Genomic DNA, 23,027 nt, shown 5'->3' with positions numbered 1-23,027 from the left:
CATCCAAGTAAGTGACTTTCTTCTTGTATAAATCTCTTGTGAAATGAAATTTTTTCCCTATTCATTCCTTGTATAAATGTCTTCAACCGCCAGGGTGGCAGAATCCAGCCACGGACAATCCATCGACAGTATTAATCCACGAGATTATTATCTCCTCATTCTGGGCATCAAAATACAAATCGATTTTCAATCACATAATATCTTAAACAAAATAAATTCTCAACGTATTTCGTCGTCTGCCAACAGTTAGACCTATATTTTCAGAGACTAATGACCTTATCGATATTCTTACGATATTACTCTCTGGTACCTAAATTAAGAACAATGTGAAAATTTATCTTCTAGTCCTGAAATGAACTGTCATCTTATCATGGGCACAAGTAATGCAATTCGTCACATTGCTAGACGACAGTCTTGGAAGATATTTGTTGACCATATATGGATGTTTCAGCAACGAACCGGCCGACCATCACATCCAGTGCCTTAATCGAGATTATAGGCGATGTCAGGTCAAAATTCGACGTCATAACCACCTTGTAGAACCGCAGCTCTCCGTCAGTTCGGAAGAGATCGCGACGCCGTGGTATCCTCCTGCGAGAGAGATGCGTTGCAGATGCGATAGCTCTCTCACACGGGGGGCGCCAGCTCCTATCCTGTGTGACTTTCCTTTATGTGATACCGAAATAGATTTCTCAGAAGTGTCCGCAATTAGAACGCGGTACTTAGCCAGGGCCGCCCAGACAAAATAATTATTGCAGACTACCGCTCCTTTGAGCTGTGGAAGCCCATTAACATTCGGACTTCTAATTCATAAAAGCCGGCTTCTGTGTTTAACCCTTTGAATTACAGTGATTTTGAACCTTAGCTTATACTTATTTCACACAATAAAACTCTTTCAATTAGTGTTTAAACTCTACGTTTCAGAGATCTCCTAAAGTTAGTGTTTATCTGGATGTATATGCTCACAGAATTTAAATCTTCTGCGTTGTCTTCTCCATTCCAAGGATTGGGTACACATGCCTGTTTGGACTTTACGGTACTCCAGTATTTCCCGGTTCGTCCACTTTCTCGTCTTCTTATTGCCAATGACTTAATGTGTACAAGGACTCCCGAACTTTTGAGTAACGGACCCTAAATCTCATACTACATTTTTGCGGATCCCTTAAAATGTTTTGTATTTATTTTGAATAAACTTTATTTATTCGGCTCCCTCCAAGTACCGGTTACATCAGCTTCTTGTCTATGCGGATGACGTGAATATATTAGGAGAAAATGATTAGGGAAAACACGGAAATTCTACTTGAAGCAAATAAAGCGATAGGTTTGAAAGTAAATCCCGAAAAGACAAAGTATATGATTATGGCTCGTGACCAGAATATTGTACGAAATGGAAACTTAAAAATTGGAGATTTATCTTTCGAAGAGGCGGAAAAATTCAAATGTCTTGAAGCAACAGTAACAAATATAAATGACACTGTGGAAGAATGAAACGCAGAATAAATATTGGAAATGCGTGTTATTATTCGGTTGAGAAGCTTTTGTCATCTAGTCTGCTGTCAAAAAATCTGAAAGTTAGAATTTATAAAACAGTTATATTACCGGTTGTTCTGTATGGTTGTGAAACTTGAACTCTTACTTTGAGAGAGGAACAGAGATTAAGGGTGTTTGAGAATAAGGTTCTTAGGAAAATATTTGGGGCTAAGAGGGATGAAGTTACAGGAGAATGGAGAAAGTTACACAACGCAGAACTGCACGCATTGTATTCTTCACTTGACTAATTAGAAATATTAAATCCAGACGTTTGAGATGGGCAGGACATGCAGCAAATTATATATACAGTACAATTTATATTGATGCTGTGCCGTCAGTTTTAATCCATATTTCAGAGAAAAGCATGCCAAATTTGATGTAATTACAATATAAAATGCTATACTCGTAGAATCCCATGCTGGAGTACGCGTCCGTTAGTTTCTCTTCAACCTGTAAGGGCCTAAAGGTTACTTACTGTGCAGGAGAGTTGATCTCGTCCTTCTTGACTCCGAGCCACCATATCGTAGCATTGAAACTGCGTTACGACCCGATATTTCAGCAAAAACCTGGAAATGACAAGCGGGCAATCAGTGACGCCTGAGCCCCACAAAAAGTGTCAGGGTCTGACTGATGCTGCTTTTTCTCCTCCGTAACTATCAACTTGTGGTTACAACACGAGAGAGGCCGTCGCCTTCGCTTCGGTAGTGACACTGCTGTGGAAAGAGATCACGTCTCAGGGAGATGCTGTTCTCGGTTCGAATTCCATCACGGTGTTGTAATGGAAGCTGCGTAGCTTTTACCTTGCGTAGAAGCTACGGATGTGGTTGTAGAGGTAGCAGCAAAGTACAGTAGTGTTTGAATCTAATGGAATCTTGTTCTATTGGATTTCAACGACATATTTGGTCCGATAAGTATAAATATTGCAAATGAATATATTATATATATATATATATATATATATATATATATATATATATATATATGTTTGTGTGTGTGTGTTTATTTCCGTAAAATTACTTATCTTTTATTATAAACCATCAAGCCATTAACTTATGACATAAAAATGGCATATATTGTTGGACTTACAAGAGATTGTGTGTTTTAATGGCGAAAACATTCGTCTCTTGTAAGTTGAACAATATATTCCCTTTTTATGTCATAATATAATGGCTTAATGGTTTATAATAAAAGATAAGTAATTTTACGTAAATAAACAAATATAGATATATTCATGTGAATAGTTCCAGCCAAGTACTGTAGACTACATCAAATCCTATAATACGAAGCGATTGACATCTGTAATTTTGCAGTCCTTGCCGTATTCTGCGGTAAGTTCTAAACGTATTGTAAGTACTGGAGTACTGCATTGTGATAAGTAATAACACTGATAACCGTACGAATATGTTCTGCTTTTTATCTTAGAAGAAAAAGAAGCCGTTACCTCTGATTCCCATCAACTGGCCTTAAATTTCCCGCTCTTGGCGGAACACATCGCAATAAATGTAACGTAAAGAGACTTTGCGCCACCCGATACAGCACGTATTTCCACGTATTTTTAAATCCACTCTCTAAGCCATGCAATTGCTACAAGTTCCGTTACATATCGCGTTTCCATTTCGCATCCTTCCATTCACCGTGGATCAAAGGTTTCATCACTTGAAGAAATGTCTGAAAACCACGAGTGGTGGGAAAGAGAGAGAAAGAGGGACGATGCAGGCCGGTGCGGCGCTTGTTTGAGAAGGAGTGGCGACCCACCCACTCTCACAGCTTCTGTCACAGTAGAAGCGACTGTTAATTCGTGTTCCTGGAACAGGTTTGTTCTCCAGGCGACGCGACGAGGTGCTGCACCGACTGGTTCTGTAGGCACTCATGTCCATTCAGTCGCGCTCTGCGGGGCACTGACCCTGAAAGGGTTCGAGTCTCAGGGACAGCAATACTGAAGAGTTCATCATCATCATCATCATCATCATCATCATCATCATCTCTACCTGATTTATAGTCGAACGATATATGGCACCAAGTAGTGAATCGCGATATTTACAGAAACGCGCTCTTATGGACCTCAACAATAATTTCTGCGATAGGAGTGGTAAACACAATAAGTCTCGGACTGCGGTCTTCAAGTCCCTGTTCCTTAAAAAAAATTATGAATGTTATTAAATACAGTACCATAATTCTTTATTAGTATGGAATTCTTTTTGGAGATTCACTGATAATTTTTGTCATAGAATATAGTAAAATGTAGGGGTAGAATTGACGACAATATTATTTAAATAATAGTTGACCGTAATATGATAGGGCTCAAGTTATTTATTTCAAAATTATTTATTTTGGTTAATGAGTCATACAGGTTATGATACTAAGAGATATGCTACTGGAGCTAAATGACAGCTGTGAGCAGTATGGAATGAAGATAAATGTAAATAAGACGAAGACCATGGTCATAGGAGGAAAAATAAAGAAGGTAAACTTCTGAATTCTAAATAAGGCAGTAGAGCAAGTGGAGAGGTTCAATAACTTGGGATGTACTATAAGCAGTAACATAAGCTGCTGCCAGGAAGTCAAAAGGAGGATAGCAATGACCAAGGGAGCTTTTAATAGAGAAAGGAGCATCTTCTGCAGACCTCTGGAGAAAGAACTAAGAAAGAGACTAGTGAAGTGCTTTGTATGGAGCAGAAACATGGACATTACGATGAAGAGAAGCGAATAGAAGCATTTGAAATGTGGATATGGAGAAGAATGGAACTTGTGAAATGGACAGACAGAATAAGAAATGAAGCTGTGTTGGAAAGAGCGGGTGAAGAAAAAATGATGCTGAAACTGTTCAAGAAGAGAAAAAGGAATTGGCTGGGTCACTGGTTGAGAAGAAACTGCCTTTTGAAGGATACACTGAAAGGAATGGTGAACGGGAGAAGAGTTAGGGGCAGAAGAAGATATCAGATGATAGACGACATTAAGATATACGGATCATATGCGGAGTCTAAGAGAAAGGCAGAAAATAGGAAAGATTGGAGAATGCTGGGTTTGCAATGAAAGACCTGCCCTTGGGCAGAAAACAATGAATGTATAATAAAATAATAATAATAATAATAATAATAATGATAATCGTAATAATAATAGTAATAATAATAAATAAAGGATCACGATTTTGTTGTTTAGAATACTCCAAATAATCACAATTTTTGTTGAAGGTATTCTTGGAGCCATTGAAGACGAATATACAGGCTTATATACGAACATAACGTTATGAATTTGCTTTGAATAGTATGCTAATTTAGCTGAATCATTAATTTGTCGTAACAGAATTCCAGACTACAGATGCATATTCATGTATCGATCTCACAGGTGTGAAATGTTAAAAGTGAATCAGGGTCAAAAATAGAATAAGTTGTTGACCTATTAGTCCCAACATTCATATTGCATAATATTTAAAATATACAGTAGAGCCTACATGCTTCTAATAGTAATGTTTACCATCAAAGAATACTCCAAGATCTTTAACACAGTCTGTTCTGTTAAATAGTGGTAGTGGTAGTGGTAGTGTCATTGTTTAGTGAACTGTTCGAAGACAGGTCTGAACCTCACAAGTGATACCAACAAGGGACCACTTATGAGACAACTAGGCCAAGAGATAATGGGGTATGGTGGCCAGTTCCTTTCCCCCTCCATTGCATACAGTCTTCGATTAGCTACATATTACACTAATCAGACTTGTTTAGTCAACTATCCGAAGACAGGTTTGAACCTCATAAGTAACACCAATAACACATCACTCATGAGCAGGCTTCGAGACTTTGGACCCGATACAATAAGTTTACTGTGCATGTACTATAGGTTATTGATTCGCTGCAGGTAGTGAACGATAGAGATGTGTTGAGGTAACGACGTGCTATTTAGAGTAGAGTACGGTAGTATGGGGAGACGCACACATATGGACATTCTGAAAGTAAATATACATTACACAATGACAATGTCAAAAAAATGTGAAAAGCATTTATTCTCCTATTTTTATAAGCATTTTTGTTTAATTATACACAGTGTTAATGGTGGAAATAAGCATGTAGCAATTTTAATTTCTTCATTTATCCTATTGGTCGTCTTTAGGAAGTGCAGTTACAGTACCGAATTACAATGTACTACAAGGTACATTTTCAGTGTCTCAAACGTAAATCTTTTTCAGTTGTCTACCAAACACAGTTTGTACTGTGAAAAGATGCGCTCTACGTCGCATGACTTCATAGGAGCAAAACGAAAAAACCTAACATCATTGCACTCTCTAAGAGGCAGTCCTTCATTCTCGGATGGCTCTATGTCCACCAATTTGCTGTTTATATTACACAGTGCTCCATATCCGTTATTTTTACATAAAATTGATTTCCACTTCTGTTTCCACGTTCAGTAACCGGTGTACTTGGTCTATCATTAATTCTCTGCGTCATTTCCTGGATTAATTTGAGGGCTTTCGGCATCTTTTGCTCTGACTTTTCTAATCGTGTAATAGTTAAAATGTTATGTTTTATTTAACGACGCTCGCAACTGCAGAGGTTATGTCAGCGTCGCCGGATGTGCCGGAATTTTGTCCCGCAGGAGTTCTTTTACATGCCAGTAAGTCTACTGACATGAGCCTGTCGCATTTAAGCACACTTATATGCCATCGACCTGGCCCTGGATCGAACCCGCAACCTTAGGCATCCGAGTAATAGTTTCATACACAGTTAGAAAATCGGTTTGTATGAAAACGAAATTATTCATCAGAACCTTCAAATCCAGAGCATTTTTCTCTGCATATTTGTTGGCATCCATTCTACAATACCCCCATCTACTGCACGCTTTACCGCTATAGTCAGTACGCCATTATGCAGATTTCCCACTGAACTGCTCTATCGGGTCCGAAGTCTCGAAGCCTGCTCATGAGACAACTAGGCCAGGAGATAATGAGGTAGAGTGGGAGTTCCTTTCCCCTCCATTGCATACAGTCTTCAATTAGCTACATATTACACTAATCAGACTTGTTGCTGTTTAGTCAGCTGTCCGAAGACAGGTTTAAACCTCATAAGTAACACCAATAAGACATCACTCATGAGGCAACTAGGCCAGGAGATAATGGGGTAGGGTGGCCACTTGCTTTCCCCTAATCAGACTTAGTAGTAGTAGTAGTAGTAGTAAAATTTAAATTATGGTTTATTTAACGACGCTCGCAACTGCAGAGGTTATATCAGCGTCGCCGGTGTGACGGAATTTTTGTCCCGCTGGAGTTCTTTTACATGTCAGTAAATCTACTGACATGAGTCTGTCGCATTTAAAGACACTTAAATGCCATCGACCTCGGCCGGGATCCAACCCGCAACCTCGAGCATATAAGGCCAGCGCTATACCAACTGCGCTACCGAGGGCGACTAGTAGTAGTAGTAGTAGTAGTAGTAGTAGTAGTAATATAATATAATATAATATAATATAATCATTTCAATTTCGTAGGTACTGTTTCAGTATCACCATACAGGGCTTTTTAGCTTTCGAATTAAAATATGCCGTGAACGATAAAGCTGAAGGAACTGGTCCGATACGTTTACAAGGGAAATATCAGCCAAAGTGAATGTGGAGGGTAGAAAAGTTATCAGCATTGCCACATCTCTCGTTTTCCCCCAAATCATTAACTTTTCTAGGGAAAAATGCCTTTTTGCTTTTTACCTGATCGCTGTAAAATAAACGTACACGGTTTTTATCACTCTCTGGAGTCAGTCGACGGCCGGGCCCCCTTTGCGGTGTGTTTAGGGACATGCGTGAAATCGTGACTTTAGATGTGATTGTGGCGTGACCACGGGCGTACGTGCCGTCCGGTCGACCTATCGCCCAGATGATCAGATGTGTTTGGTTTGGAGAACCTGCGCGCCGCTTGTTGGGGACTAAATTGCTGCATTTGAATGGAGGGAACTTTTCGGATGATTTAGTGCGGTTTGCAACGCTCGCGCGGCCCTGCACGTTCCTCAGCTGAGTTTTACAACTCTGCCGTCCCTCTCTGTCTTCGCTGCCATTGACTGGCCACAACCGGTCTGCAACCTGTGAATTGCGGCCCGGGCCCCAGACTTCTCACAGCAAGTTCCTTCTTCCTTACTCTTTGGGCGAATTTTATATAGTCTACATGGCCACAACTTGAGGGTAAGACGTTAATGAGGAGCATCGTTTCAAAACTTATTAAGCCCCCCAGTGGACGAAATTAAATTTGTTACTTTCTATTTATTTATCTTTCATGCTGTGAAGTCTGATGGTTCCAAGTCGTCATATTTGTAAACTGTGAAACCAGTACTTAAAAATAGTTTTGTGTAGTGTTTTGAAAACTTCTCCGGTTTACGAGTAATCCAGTTTTTCGTTTTGTTTTGAAACGATGCTCCTCGTTTGTGATAACTAGGGGACGGATGTTGATGAAAAGTCTTCTTATTTTTCACATTAGGACGATGCCTATTAATATAGAAATCCTTTCTGTGTTAATATCAACGTAAAAAAGTAATTTCTTATATTGAATTTGTTGACGTTTTTGAACTAATAGCTCATTTTTATATTTTTTTCGGCACTTTTGGTCATTTTTAACACTTTGAAGAACTTTTAGGTCATTTGGAATGCATTTTACTTTCTTCTTTACCGATAGGTCTGTTAAATAATTTTCTAACCAAATAGATCAGTCTACTGAATAAATGAATAACAGTGAAGTTTGAGTTTTATAGTTTGGAACAGACTCTAAAGTCCATCCCTCATTCCACTGAAGGCTTCACTTCACTCAACGGAAGTAATATAAAATGCTTGAACAGCAGCTTAGTTAAAGTGGCCATTTGTGTACAAGTCACTAAATTTCATTAAAAAAATTCACACCTGTACCTTTTGGAAGACAACTAAATGCGGTCCTTTTGAAAGATGAACCAGGAGGCGAGTTAAATACAGAAATACAGTATAATAACTTATCATTGTCGTTCATTAATGATTTTTGAGTTGTTTATACAAAATAAAATCGAATAAATGGCAACATTGCAACACGCACTCACGTAACAGTAGCGGTTGGGTCGCAAAATTATGTAACTGCACTAAAGATTTAGTAATGATACCAAGCATCACAGAGGGACACTGGAGCTGTGCATTTCCCCTAATCTTGCATCCGACTTGTTTCTACAGTCACTGAATGTACGGTAACCACGTCTTCCTGCGACATACTTTGTTAACCATCTTGAATGAAATTACAGCCAAACAATCAATGTTACGTAACAAATCGATAAAGAACACATGTTGGTATTCACTCTACAAAATCCCCCAACATAACCTCTCCCACAATGATATTAGACTTATGTTCAACTCACTGCCCTAATTTATTTATTTATTTATTTTATTTTATTTATTTAGTTTATTTATTTATTATTTTATTTAATTAATTACTTAATTTATTTATTTGCTTATTTACTTATTTATTTATTTATTTATTTATTTATTTATTTATTTATTTATTTAATCTGGTGACATTAGGGCCAACAGACCTTCTCTACCACATCACCAGAATTCAGTTGTACAAAAAACAAATGTAGATAGAATAAGTAAACCAGAAAAAATGAAAGTACAAATACAAATACAAAAAGACACCAATGGAAAAAGATAGGAAGAAAAGAATGCAAGTAAAAAGATAAAATCACAATAGGTACGAAATCTTACCGGTACTAATGTAATATATTTAGTGATTGAAGTATTGAAAATACCTCTGAATCTAAGTAATCGATTGTACAAATTTCAAGAGAAGCAAAACGGAAACAATTTCTAAACATTTACAATAAAGTTAAAATATTCAGTTCACTGCATTGAAATTTACTCAGTAAGAATATGATTACCAAGTTTGTTTTTGAATAGGCCTACTATTAAATTCCAATAGTCTATTATATCATTGGGAAGGGTATTCTACAAGCACGATAGCGAGATAGTGAATGATCATGAATACGTTGATGTTTTATGTGTTGGTATGGCTAGGACGCAGATATTTTGCGTGCGTGTGTAGAAATTGTGATACGATGGTAGGTAACAGATCTCTCGAAAGGGCCATTGTATAAGAGGTGGACAATGCCATTACCTTAGGAATTTAAAAATAGGCCTACTGTGTTGTTTAGTATATATTTTTGATATAGTATGTACTTTTAATGTGCCCCTAAGCAGCTCGGCAATAAGTATTGTATTCTTTTCATTAAAAACGCGAATATGAGCTGTTAATTAAGCAACGGTCTTTGTACACAATATTCGAAAATTCACATGTTTATATAATTCTGAAACTCCTCGATGCGACACAGTTGACCGCTTGACAAGCTGCATTAAAAACAGTATCAGATGCATAATGCAGGACACAGGTAACAAGCTATTCCTGTTCCCAACTGGACGCCAGTTGTTTTTACGTTGACAACGTAATCAATATAATAATGTAATTAATGATCTATGACGTCAGATGTCACCCCTCATGTAACTAAAGCCTTGTTGTCATATGATCTGCATTAGTGAAAGGGTTTCTATTGCAACCCCCGCCCTCGTCCCTCATAGCACCAAAATTCACATTATTCATTTAATAATTGTCCATAGGGCGGAATAGCAAATCGAATACTGGCGGTGTCAGAGTTTGTATTTAAATACACAGATCCCCGCAGCCATACCGTCACTGCCAATTATTTTCAAACCACCCCTCGCAGAGAGTAGCGAAATTCGGCGTCACTTCGTCGGACGGTGGCTAATTCATTGTGAGCTCCGAACGCCCTGTTGCTGGCTGCATTGTTATTAATAACCCTGTAACTGCTACCTTATTTGCACACTGATCTTCAGGGACTGGAAATTACTCTTTTTTTTTATCTCTTTCTGTATTTCACAGCCGATTCACTCTACCAGATGTAGGCTACGTCGAGACTCGTGACTTTGGGTTAGGACTTTATTGTGCCTGTACCTAAGATCATACAATAAATCACATTAACTGACATCAGTGCTATGGCGGCTGGGTTCAAAGTTATTACCATTTCCTGTATGCCCTGTCAAAACAGCTTTTTTATTATTATTATTATTATTATTTTTTTATTTTTTTAGAGGCTTTTCACTCGAACAACAAACGAACACTTGCTGGTTCATGCGTGACGTAGTGTTGGCACGTTGTTGTGCCTTTACTTAAGGTCGTACATACAATCCTATTGACATTAGATATCACGCTGCATTGGTTTTATTTATTAGCGCTGAAACTCTTTCCATTCAGGTCAGTTTCACGTCATGAAAGAAAAGTGACAGGGGATACATTAAATCCCAATAATTGCGTGAAAAGTTTTAGTTACTCGTGATTGTTACGTGAGCATGGTTGGAATTGTAAGGATGTTTGGGACTTAAAATAAAAGTTTGATATACGAGTATATAGGGTGATTCACGAGGAAAGGTAAAACATTTAGGATGTGAATTCTGAAGTCATTCTGAGTCCAAACGTTCATATGAATATGGGTCCGTTTTCGAATGGTTACGGAGATATGGCTCTTTGATTTCACAAAAACTTCTGACATTCTATTGTACTAACGCGCATTTAGAGACAGATAACGGACAAATCTATATATATATATATATATATATATATATATATATATATATATATAATTTGAACTGGTAATGGAAATTACGGGAAAACGGCTGGACGGATTTTAATAGATGACCCCTCATTTTGAAGCTTGGAACTCAAAGTTTTTCGGAAAAATAATAGTTTTCAGTGAAATGTCAATTTTTAAACATAAAGTTCCTATTTTCCAAAATCCATCTGTCGTCAGTTTTGAGAACTACCTAATAGCATTCACGGCCGACTTGATATTCCCTTCGCTTTTTTGTAAAGGAGAAGCGAAGCGAGCATCAAGTCGGCCGTGTTGCATTTCAAAATAAAACAAAACACATAGGCCTACTACAGTAAACAATATTACACGAAGGCCATGATCTGCAACAATGCTGACATATTTAGAGCTCAAATTAAAATGGTTATTAAAAACTTAACTTACTAAAAATAATTTACAGATTCGATTCTGTGGTGTGTAATTTTCTGGGTACAGCTGTGTATTGAATATTAAAAACTACAAAACTTGAGGTGGTTTGATGACATTATTACCATTAGAAATGAAATATTATTGCAGTTAATGCCATGATGTGACTATTTTTCATTAATTATACATATTAATACTATATTGATGATATGAAAGTGAAACGTTTTGGGGTTATATAAGTATATGTAGAGAATAACTTAAATTAGATTTTTATTTCTATATTTTACTGAGTGGCGGCTATATAGTATATATAGTATCTGTTACTGAAAGCTATAAAACTTATGTAAGATAATAATATTATTAAAAATCAAATATTTTTATAGTTATTAATCAAGTGGGGTTGGGTCTTTTTCATATATTTAATGGCGGTGTGGTGTAGATATTTATATGCTTGGTTCTCTTCAGTATTGGCTCGAGAGAGAGTATCTTTCATTGTTATGGAAGCAAATAACTTTCCGAATGTCTGGTATTCTTCATTGAAAATAAATCTGAAAAATGTTTATTTGAACGTCTAATGAACTTAGTTTGCAGCATTTGCTGCACAAGCCACTAGTTTAAAGTTTATATATTCACATATGCATACATACGTAATATTCTAGACGTCGTGGTCGATGTTTCTGCACATTTTCAAAGATACCTCCTTTTGCACTGTTGCTCTCGGGTGTGAATCGCGCTCGTCGCTCGGAAGAGTTACTCGTAACTGTTCTTTATGCGGCGTGCAGCATCCAAAATACAATCGATTAGCGCCTCTCTCGTTTCCACCTTTCTTTGGTATACCAAGTCTTTCAACCAATCCCAAAGACAGTAAATACTCTTCGATCTGGTACTCATCTGGTGGAAAGCGTCGTTCATATTCAGCGACGGCACGCAAGGACCTTCCATCGCACAAACCATAAAAGTACACAATATCGGCGTATTCTGCAGTCGAAAATTTATAAGACATCTTGAAAAACACAACTTAACACTTCGGATAACTGTACCTGTGTGATTACTGTATTGTCGGTAGCTGACTGAACGGCTGTAAACTGATAAGTGATACTGTGTTTGTATTATGTGCGGGTTCTGTGTCATTACATCAGACAAGGGCAGACGATTGAACAATTGTAATGCCCCACCACCCGGTTTGTGAGGTGAATAAACTTCTCTCCACATCGCTCACAATGTCGATTGCAATGTTGCGTCATTAATTGCGATCGGTGACCGTGTCTCACGTCAGCAGCATGTGGTAACGTCTGATTCACACTGGGGCGAGACGTTTTACCAAAAAAAAAAAATGCATCTACCATCGTTCGAAAACGGACCTATGTTCATATTAACTTTTTCACTCAAAATAGCCTAAGATATCGTATCCTAAATTTTTTACCTTTTCTCGTGAATCACCCTGTATATACTGTATGTGTGTGTGTATACAGAATAAACTATAACTAATGTCATTAATTTAAGGGGATTATTCTTTGAGATATTTCAAACAAAAGAAGTTTAATACAATTTTGCTCGTTTTGCTTCCTTTTCGAGATAAAAATTGTTTTACAGTGTTGAAAAAAAAATACTTTTATTTAACGGTCACACTGTGTATTTACCTCTGATTGAGGTTCTGGCTGATATGTATAAGTTATCTATTATCAGGCAGTATATCTCACTTGACGATATGTGTCGGAGGAAGAACAATTATTATTATTATTTGTATGCTTCTGAAGTCTGATTAGTGGAATATGTAGCTAATCGGCGATGTATACATTGGAAAGGGAAAGGAACTGGCCACCCTACCCCATTATCTCCTGGCCTAGTTCCCTCATGAATGCCTTATTGGTCTTACTTATGAGGTTCAAACCTGTCTTCGGACAGTTGACTAAACAACAACAACAACAGTGTATTTTGGACCTTTAACAAGAAGCCTAGACTGACGATCATCATTGAGAGTGGCTTGAAGCAAGAACACGTCTTATGATAATGCATACGAGGGAGAAAACGGAAAGAGTTTATCATAACTGGTAATAGGCGACCATTACACGAGAAGGGAAAACGCACTAGGTCTATACCTTCCGCTATATTAAGCGAGAACGTCATGAAGTTAATTTTTCGTAAGGGTATTGTTCATTTTCACAACACTGCTCTAAAGCAACGGCCTGCAGTTAGATGATTACACTTTCTCTCCCTTTTAGAAGATAATATATTCTCTCGAACCCCTGGTGCTTCCCTCTCACTACGTCATGCCTGGGACGAAATTCATATGACAGGAAATTCGCTTCCAATTTTACCCGCCTCGCTTTTAAGAAAAAGTACCGTTAAAATCATTCATTACAACTAAATTGTACCAAATCGACTTTATTCACATGTAAATGTATATCTTGTTCAGTCTTCCATGGTGTGCGTGATGGCTAAGGGGCAGATGAATGTCCCCTTGCTTTAAAGATAGAGGGAGTCCCGTGCCGTGCTGATTTCACGTTATGGGAGCCAACAATGTGTGTCTATGTGGTCTCGAATATAGCTAAGGGTAAAGCTCAGCTACGGATGTAAATTTACCTTATTTTCTTATGTTGTAGTTTCTAAAGGAGTTCGTCCTAAGATTTTTATTGATGTTACTTGTAATATTCTCTTGCTAAAAAAATATTTAAGCTTATACGGCGACATTGTCCTTCTATGTTATAATATGATGTTATCAGCAAGACATGGGGAAAAAGTACACTAAATTCACGTAAACATCAGTTACAGTTTCATAAGCTTCTGATTACTTGGTGGTTTGAAAAGATTATCAGATAAATGACACAACTACATTTTGCAATGAATATGAGTGGCAGGAACCTATTGCACCAAAGAGAGATTCCACTACCCGCATTAATCATTTCTTCTCGGGCCGATAGCGATAATGAAGAAAAAGTTTTGGTATAATGATTCTCGGCGGAATTATTTTAAGTCAAATACACTCGTTGGTATAAATTTTACTATATTAAAGAAAAATTGATAGGAGTATAGCTCTCTATGCTGCATATCTTTACGTAGAACTACGTGTAGGTGTAATTACCTATCGACAGGTGCTTAGCTTTACCACAGTCTAGTACATACAGTCACGAAGCTTGAGGTGATTATTTGCATTTATTGTGATACAATGCTCCAAGTGGTTAGCAACTGAGAGTACTAGGAACAATAGACTGTGCGATAGTAGCGATCCTAGTAGCTAGCAACTAAAGTTCAACTGTCATTGGATGCATATTTCCTACGTATTGAGCTTCGTGACTGTGGCTTTACTGTTTTACTGCGTTAGCTTTACGTATAAGGATTGTTGACAAAACAGAGCGCGGAATGAGTCGCCAGCCAGGGGGAAAAAAGGAGAAGAAGGGGAATACATGAGGAGCAATGGGCATATAAGGAGAACAAGAGGAATACAAGATGTAAAAGGGGAATACGAGGAGAAAAAGAGGGACTACAAGGAGAATATGGAGTGTACAAAGTGAACGAGGGAAATATAAGGAGAACGGGAGAATACAAGGAGAACGAAGGGATTACAAAGAGATCAAAAGGAGCAATGGATATACAAGGAGAACAAATAGAATACAAAGAAAAGGAGAGGCGCAATGGGAATGCAGGGAGAACGTGGGGAATACAAGAAGAAAGAAAGCAGGAATACAAGGTGAACGAAGTGAATACAAGAACTGGGTGAATACAAGGAGAACGAGGGGAATACAAGAAAAACGAAGATAATATAAGGAGGACGAGGGGAATACAAGGAGAATGAGGGGAATACAAGGACGAGGGGAATACAAGAAAAACGAGGATAATACAAGGTGGACGAGGGGATTACAAGGAGAATGAGGGGAATACGAGGACGAGGGGAATACAAGGAGAAGGGGAATCTAATGAGAATAAAGGGGATACAAGGAGACCAAGGAGGGAGAACAACGGAAATACAGCAAGGGGTATGCAAGAAGAACAACGAAATACAGAAGAAGATGAGATGTTGCGTTTTCCTATGCTTGATAAGTGATAACATAACTCCCAAGTTACCCATCACCCAACCTAGTGAGAAGAAAGACATCAAAATATGAGAACACTGTTTTAATAGTACTATACTTAGTGTTTCAGATAAATGACCGACCGTATATGCCTATGCTATTAGTGTGTTGGAATGTAGGCTTCAAAGCCTACATTAGAATAACGCATTTCTTTTGGAGATATCACCTTGCAAAGCGCAACATTGTGTCATCTTTGATTTCTGTTCTTCCTCTCTTAAATTCCGCAATTCTACTTTTTGTGGTGGTGGATTATTTTTGTATATGTCCCAGTATACTGTATTCTGCTGTATACTTGTATTGTATTGTATTTATTTACATTCAATGGTATTCGTACATCGCTTCACAGCTGGAATATGGAACATGTAAAAAGATCTTAATAGTGCTATAAAGTCTTAATTATATAGTCACGGTCTAGTTGAAATATATACAAAAGAGTTTTACAATATAGTCTACTAGAACAACAGAAGGTTTAGTATCAATACAAGACAGAAATATTCATGAAGCGTTATTAAATGTCATGAATTCACCTACAGAATAGAAGGCGTGATAAATTAGGTACCTACTTCTTTAATTTGGCCCTAAATAATCTTACGTTGTGAGTTTGATTTTTTTATATCCAAAGGGAGGCTATTAAAAATGTTTATTACCATATAACGCACTCCTTTTTGATAGCACCTGAGCTGTGGCGGTAATGACATGAAATAGGGAGGGGTATTTGAAATAACCGGTAAATGTTTGACTCTTCTGGTGTTGAACCTGTGTCTCCGACGGATTTCCAGCGGCAGGGCCGTGATTGCCGCAGCGGTCGCGTTCCTTGTTATCCAGATGGCCGGGTGTCTTTACTCCGTCAGACCCTAATCCTATCTGATGGATCTGACGGGGACGCACGCGAGAGCTCTATAAAGCATTTCCACGCTACCGGCTGGCCGGCTGGCTGGTCATTCCTGTGGTTGGTTTCCTGTGCTGCCGCTGCGTCAAATGTGGAAAACAAACACGCCATTGTGACAGCGGCCCCACCCCTGGAGACCTGTCGTCGATTCTCTTTTGTTATTTGTTGCCAGGTTCTAATCATCTGGTTGGGGACAGTGGCTCTTTGGTTGATTTTGTGCACGAGTTTAATTGTTAAATTGATGTAGGGTAACTTCTGTTGTGCGCGGTTACGCCCATAGACAACACATGCGGCTAGTTTTCAGCTGTTACTTCCGCCGAGTTTTCCTCTGTCTGTTTTTCATTTTTCGAGAACAGGCTTAAGGTTGGTCCACAATAAACCGGGAACGGAAACGAGAACGGAAATAATGTTACAATAAATGTATTTAAATGTGAGCATTCACAATTAACTATAGTGAATGCTCACATTTAAATACGTTTATTTTAACATTATTTCCCTTCTCTTTATCGTTGTTTCCGTTTCCGGTTTATTGTGAACCGGCCTTTATTCTCCACTATGATCCAGGCCTTAGTGTTTTTGTTTTAAATCTAGATGATTCCTGGAAGTAGAGGCGCCAATTATTATGGGTTCCCCCCCACTATTACGGCCAAGAGTAAAATGGTTATGGGAAAGCAAAATTATCACAGCAAAAAGAATAAACGTACACAGGGTGATCCACGACTAATGACCCGCACTTTAGAAATCAGTTGTATGGACCATTTTGACCATAAAATGTCATATTTAGATTTAGATTTGGATTTATTTAATAATAACATACACGTATACATAAAAAACGCTACATTAAAGTACCCCGAAAGAGCAAAGCTCGTGTTCGGGGACAGTTCCGTTTTATTAGAAAGACTTGAAAATGACAACAATTTTACATTGTTCACCAAACATACCTATTTTTTCTGAATTAAAATTTAAGATTCTGATTAGGCCTACACAGATTATACATACAGGTAATTCACAAAAACAGAAATCTCTACTGTTTCTAAAATAAAATTTAAAATTCTTGCACTAAGATCAAATTCTTAATAAGAGTAGATAGAAACATACATAAATATACATATTTACTTTGTAGACAAAATACTTAAGAAAAAGGTCACATAAAGATGATAATAAAATTAGTAAATAATAATACTAGTAATAACTGAGTGAAAAAAGAGACGATGTTGAGTTTGGTGGATTAATATTAGCTTATTATTAGTAGTATAATTAGTACAGGTCATGTTGATATAGTAACCAAGATAAGATAGAAAACATATAGTTAGGGTAGAAATAAACTTGTTTTACAATACATGGTACATATAATACAGGGAAATCTGTCATATAAATTTTTTAATTCTGGATCTGAAAATTTCATTGCTTAAAGTAGTCAATTCTGGATGAAATTTTATTATCGGATTATATAGACGTGGACCATAATTTGTACTGTGTAGTAAAGCAGCATATGTGAAACATTTAGATTAAACTAAATTAAGAATTTCATTTCGTCTTGTATTATGATCATGTGGCTGAGCTACAAATTTCATTATATTTTTATGATAGAATTTCATTAAAGAGTATTTATAAATTAGGTCAATTCTAAAAACATTCAATTCGGAATGGATCAAATTTGTTGCATAATCCAGTCGCCGTTTCAAACAAATATTGATTATACGTTTTTGCAATAAGGAAGAAGAGCAGTTTTTGTAATGCCTCCCATCCAATTATACCATATTGGATAACAGATTCAACTATAGCCAAATAGGCCTAAACCTAACGTAATACATGAGTAGGCAAGTAATGGCGAAGATTTACAAATTTGTAAATATGAACTACGGGTTCGATTATCAACTGTTAAAGAAGATACGGCTGATGGAATCCTACCAATGTAGCAGTGGTTTTGAGCAGAACTTAGAGTTAGTCGCTTAAAATACATAGAAATATTAATTCAAAACACTGACTGTATTAGTTATAAAATAATCATACCTCAGTTTGGAAGTAGATTTTCAAATATCTCTTCCTCCATTTCAATGTGCTTGGGCGCGTGGATGTGAATGGAGCCTAGAGTACCGTACCTCGTAACGGCTGTCTCTGATGAGCGAAGCTCATAATGACCAGACCTATCTTCCTTTTCTCCCCCATACTACACGTCACAGCGCAACATTCCGTTTAGTTCACGTTCCAATATTTCTATTACGATGCAACTCCAAAGCCTGATTCATAGTATACATTGTTACGAATAACTTTCAAACTGATTCCTAAAGCGAGGGTCATTAGTTGTGAATCACTCTGTAGGTGTATATATATATATATATATATATATATATATATATATATATATATATATATATATATATATAAAGTATTAGGCCATATGAGTGTTACGATGTCAGCGTTCAATTTTCAACCCAGCGTTTCATTGGACGACCTAGAGATCCCTTCCCGTTTGGACAATAGCGAAACATGACTTTTGGGATTCTATGTGTACGCATGCAATGCAGATTATTTATCTATTTGTTCTGATAATGTTGCATGTGATACATGGTAGGTTCTAATTATTGTAATTCTTCCATTATATTCTCACTACGTTTATGATCTCATTTGGTATATCCTGCTCTGTATCTCATTAGTTTCATTTTATTAGGCGTTATTCTGCTTTCGTCTTTCTTCCTTAATGTCCATGCCTCATTACCGTAACAAAGTACGAGTCTCGCCAAGGCCTTGTATAGGAAATTGTAGTATGTCTTTGTACTAAGGAGAGTTTTCATAATATTAATTTTTCCCATCGTTTTTGTGTATTTAAACATTTTCTCTGGATTGTCCATTTCATCGAAAAAGATAATGTGTAAACGAAATTACTCTTTCTAAAACTGTGAAAGTAATCTGGAAAATCAAAGTAGCCCTGGTTTACTAACAAATTAAAAGTAAAACATTGAATAATAATGTTCAATAAAAAAACAAATGATTGTTGAAATTTAAAAAAAAAAATACGCGAGTTTTTTTTTTTTTCATTAAGTATTTAGAAGCAACGTGGAAGAGAAGTGATATTTTCACGCATATTTGTTACGAAATAACGGAAATGTGTACGTATGAGGGTAACTGAGTTGCATGTTGGTTGCAGGTGGTGCCATGTCGGAGGAAAACGAGCGGGACGCTGGGTTCTGCTCGGGCGAGGACCTGGAGGACCCTCTGGAGGCGGAGGACGACCTCCACTCGCCTACCGACGTGAGTGAGGACAGTGTCGAAGTCAAGGTGCTGCCCATCAGCCTGCGAAATATCAAGAACAAGCGCAAGTGTGCGGAGCCGCGCAAAGTCGCGAGCGAGGACGACGACGTCCTGCCGCCCTACAAGAAGCGGCGCCACTTCGTGGACACCGACGCCGCCCCCAAGAAGCCGTCCCCGATACTACAGGACGAGGTCCCTGCGCCACCCCGCCCTTCATCCGTCACGTCCCTGCCTGGAGTTGCGAACCCTGCGAGTCCTTTCAGGCCCTGGAGCCAGGGAGCCGATCAGAGGAGATGCACCGTAGGTACTCCGTCCCCACCGCCGACGACGCCGCGACGTTGCCAGTCTGCCACTGTGACGTCGCCGCCGGAGGTCCTGCCGCCCTACAACGACCGGGTACCTTCACTGCCCCACCAGCAAGAGGAACCGCTATCTCTGGTCCTGAAATCAACCCCTGTTGATGGCAGGTCTCCCCAAAGAAGGGACCGCCCCGAACCTAGACTTTTCGGAGTGTCCCCGCCCCGTTTTCCCTCCAGTGCAGTGATTCACCCAGCGGTCAGTGAGCCCCTTGTGAGGTATCACCCCACAGGTGTAGTTAGAACTCAGAGGTTCGAGGCTGTGGACTTCTCAGGTCCTGCTTCGACTCCAAGAAGGACGTTGTCAGAATGCACAGAAGTCGAGGACTTGAGCGGTGGTTTGAAGCCTAGGACCGGTGCACAGTTCAGTGTGGAATCCCTACTCGGAGGGGCGAAGCCCCAGGATCCTAAACCGGGGCCATCGTCGGAGAAGCACAAACAGACTAGTCCAGGAGGAGCAGGAGGAGGCCAGCAGAGGAATTACAAGAACATGACGCGGGAGAGGCGGATCGAGGCCAATGCGCGCGAACGCACGCGGGTGCACACCATCAGCGCCGCGTTCGACACGCTGAGGCGCGCTATTCCTGCCTACTCGCACAACCAGAAGTTGTCCAAGCTGTCCGTCCTGCGCATCGCCTGCTCGTACATCCTGACGCTGTCCCGCGTGGCGGGCGCCGACTACAGCGCCGATGGCAGCGAGCCCTCGCTGTCAGAATGCGTGGACCTGGTGTCGCGCACCATCCAGACCGAGGGCAAGCTGCGGCGTAAGAAGGAAGACTAGACTGAGCAGGGACGAGGCGCGCCGATCCCCCTGGATGTGGAGCTAGAATTCCCACAGAATTACGACTTCATCAATGCCATCCCACAAATGCTTTCTCGAAATTTATTTCCTTACAAGAATAATAGGGATTGGTGTGCTGATACATCACGCAACTCCCGCCATGTTGAGACTTCTGAAAAGACAAAAGTTCAAACTCTAAAATTATTTTTCGTATATTAAAATTGCAAGTTTAACAAGAAAAATGTAAAAAGAAATAAAATTATCTCTGAATACATTTCCCTAATGTAAATATTAGCAGCATTTTTAAGGGAAGATTAACCACTCTATACTCTAATGCGCCAACATTAATGTAGTTTATTTAATGATCCATTATCTCACGATCTACTGAAGATATACCGTACTAGCCACCGGCGTAGCTCAGTCGACTAAGACGCTTGCCTGCCGATTCGGAGTTGCGTTCGGGCGCGGGTTCGATTCCCGCTTGGGCTGATTACCTGGTTGGGTTCTTTCCGAGATTTTCCCCAATCATACGGCAAATGTGAGGTAATTTATGGCGAATCCTCGGCCTCACCTCGCCAAATATAATCTCGCTATCACTAATCCCATCGACGCTAAATAACCTCGTAGTCGATACAGCGTCGTTAAATATCCAAATAAAATAAAATATACCGTACTGAAATTTTTACAGAATGAAGATGCAAAGCTTCTAAGCAAGCTAGCGCTGGCTCATGTTGTCAAGAATATACGTTCTAAAAAAATATTTTATTTTTTAAAACAATGTTAATATTTTGTTATTTTTATGTAGATTTCTTGTTTTCTTAGGTACGGTACTATAAATGATAGAGGAACAAAATTTTAAGCACATGTCGACAATAATACAATAATGAAATGGACGCACACTAAGTGATATATGTCTATTAGTTTGATCAGAAAAAAATATTTAAATAAAAAATATCAGCGTTGTTTTAAAAAGTCAAATATTTTTCTACAACATGTATTTCGTGATAAATCTACGTCAGTTTGCTTAGAAACCTTGAATCTTTGTCTTTTAAAAATTTCAGTAGGCCTACAATATCTTCAGTAATTTTTGAGATAATGGGTTATTAAATAAGCAAATTACATTGGTATAGGGCAGTTAATCTCCACTTAATGCTTTCTTAAAATTTAGTTAGACGGAAATGCAGGTTTCGAGAACAGCGGCCTGTCCGATGCTATTTTGAAAATCGGCTCTGATTACTTACGATATTTTTTTTCCGTGACAAGAGTAGCAGGGATCATATCATGAGATTCTTGCTACATGTCTCTGTAATATATAGAGTTGAAATTGCCTGAAAGAGCAAAAGATCAAACTCTGATTAGAGGATAATATTCATACGAGTAGCAAAGAGAAGAAACCACCGGCGTTTGCCTGCTGTTCCTGAGTTGCACTTGGGCGTGGATTCGATTCCACTTTGGACTGATTACTTGTTTGGGTTTTTACGATGTTTTCCGCAACTGTAAGGCGAATGTCAGATAATCCTTGGGCTCACCTCTTCTCACCAAATATCACCTCTTTTTCACGAATTACATCGACGCTAAATAACCCAGTAGCTTTTACGAACAAATGAATCGGTTCATTTCCTAGGAACAAGTGAATAAACAAAATTCCGTTTATTGCAATGAGCTAAATGCGTGTTGTCTTTTTTATACAAAATTTGAGTATGGTGTTCCGAATCGATGTCGATAATGATATGTCATACGTTTTTCTGGGCCTTTCAACATGCCACGCATTGGTGGACGTAGGCATTTTCTCGAAACCGAATCTATTGCTGGCGTTGCTATGAAAGCAAGTCCCAAGGAGACGAATATGCCATACCTGCACAACTTGTCAACTTCATCTAAAAACCTATCCCTATCGCATAAAACGTGTTCAGGCATTACGCCAGCTGTAGAAATGGATATTATAATTACGTGGGCTCCACGTTCCCCAGACTTGACACTACCCCATTTCTTTGTTAGAGTTTTGTAAAGAAAGATGTCTAGGCTTATACACAGCAACCCAGGGATATTGACGATCTCAAAGCAAAAATTCTCTCGGATTTTGAAAATATTATCCTGAAGTATAAGAGAAGGAATTAGCCTCAGATTGTGAAGTGTGTTGAG

General features: G+C 38.6%; 1 protein-coding gene across 1 annotated transcript in view; it reads left to right on the top strand.

Moving 5' to 3' along the window:
• net overlaps window positions 1-21,297 on the top strand; it is a 176,237-nt gene extending 154,940 nt beyond the window's left edge. Inside the window, exon 2 of the mRNA XM_069843487.1 lies at window positions 19,645-21,297. Within this exon, the coding sequence (XP_069699588.1) occupies window positions 19,653-20,885 (1,233 nt within the window). The 5' untranslated portion in view covers window positions 19,645-19,652 and the 3' untranslated portion in view covers window positions 20,886-21,297. The remainder of the gene's footprint in view (window positions 1-19,644) is intronic.
• The last annotated feature ends 1,730 nt before the right edge of the window (window positions 21,298-23,027 follow it).

Source organism: Periplaneta americana, chromosome 13 (genome assembly GCF_040183065.1).
Source record: "Periplaneta americana isolate PAMFEO1 chromosome 13, P.americana_PAMFEO1_priV1, whole genome shotgun sequence".
Lineage (NCBI taxonomy): Eukaryota > Metazoa > Arthropoda > Insecta > Blattodea > Blattidae > Periplaneta > Periplaneta americana.
The sequence above is the reverse complement of the archived record's forward strand: the minus strand, read 5'-3'. Positions and strand labels throughout refer to the sequence as shown.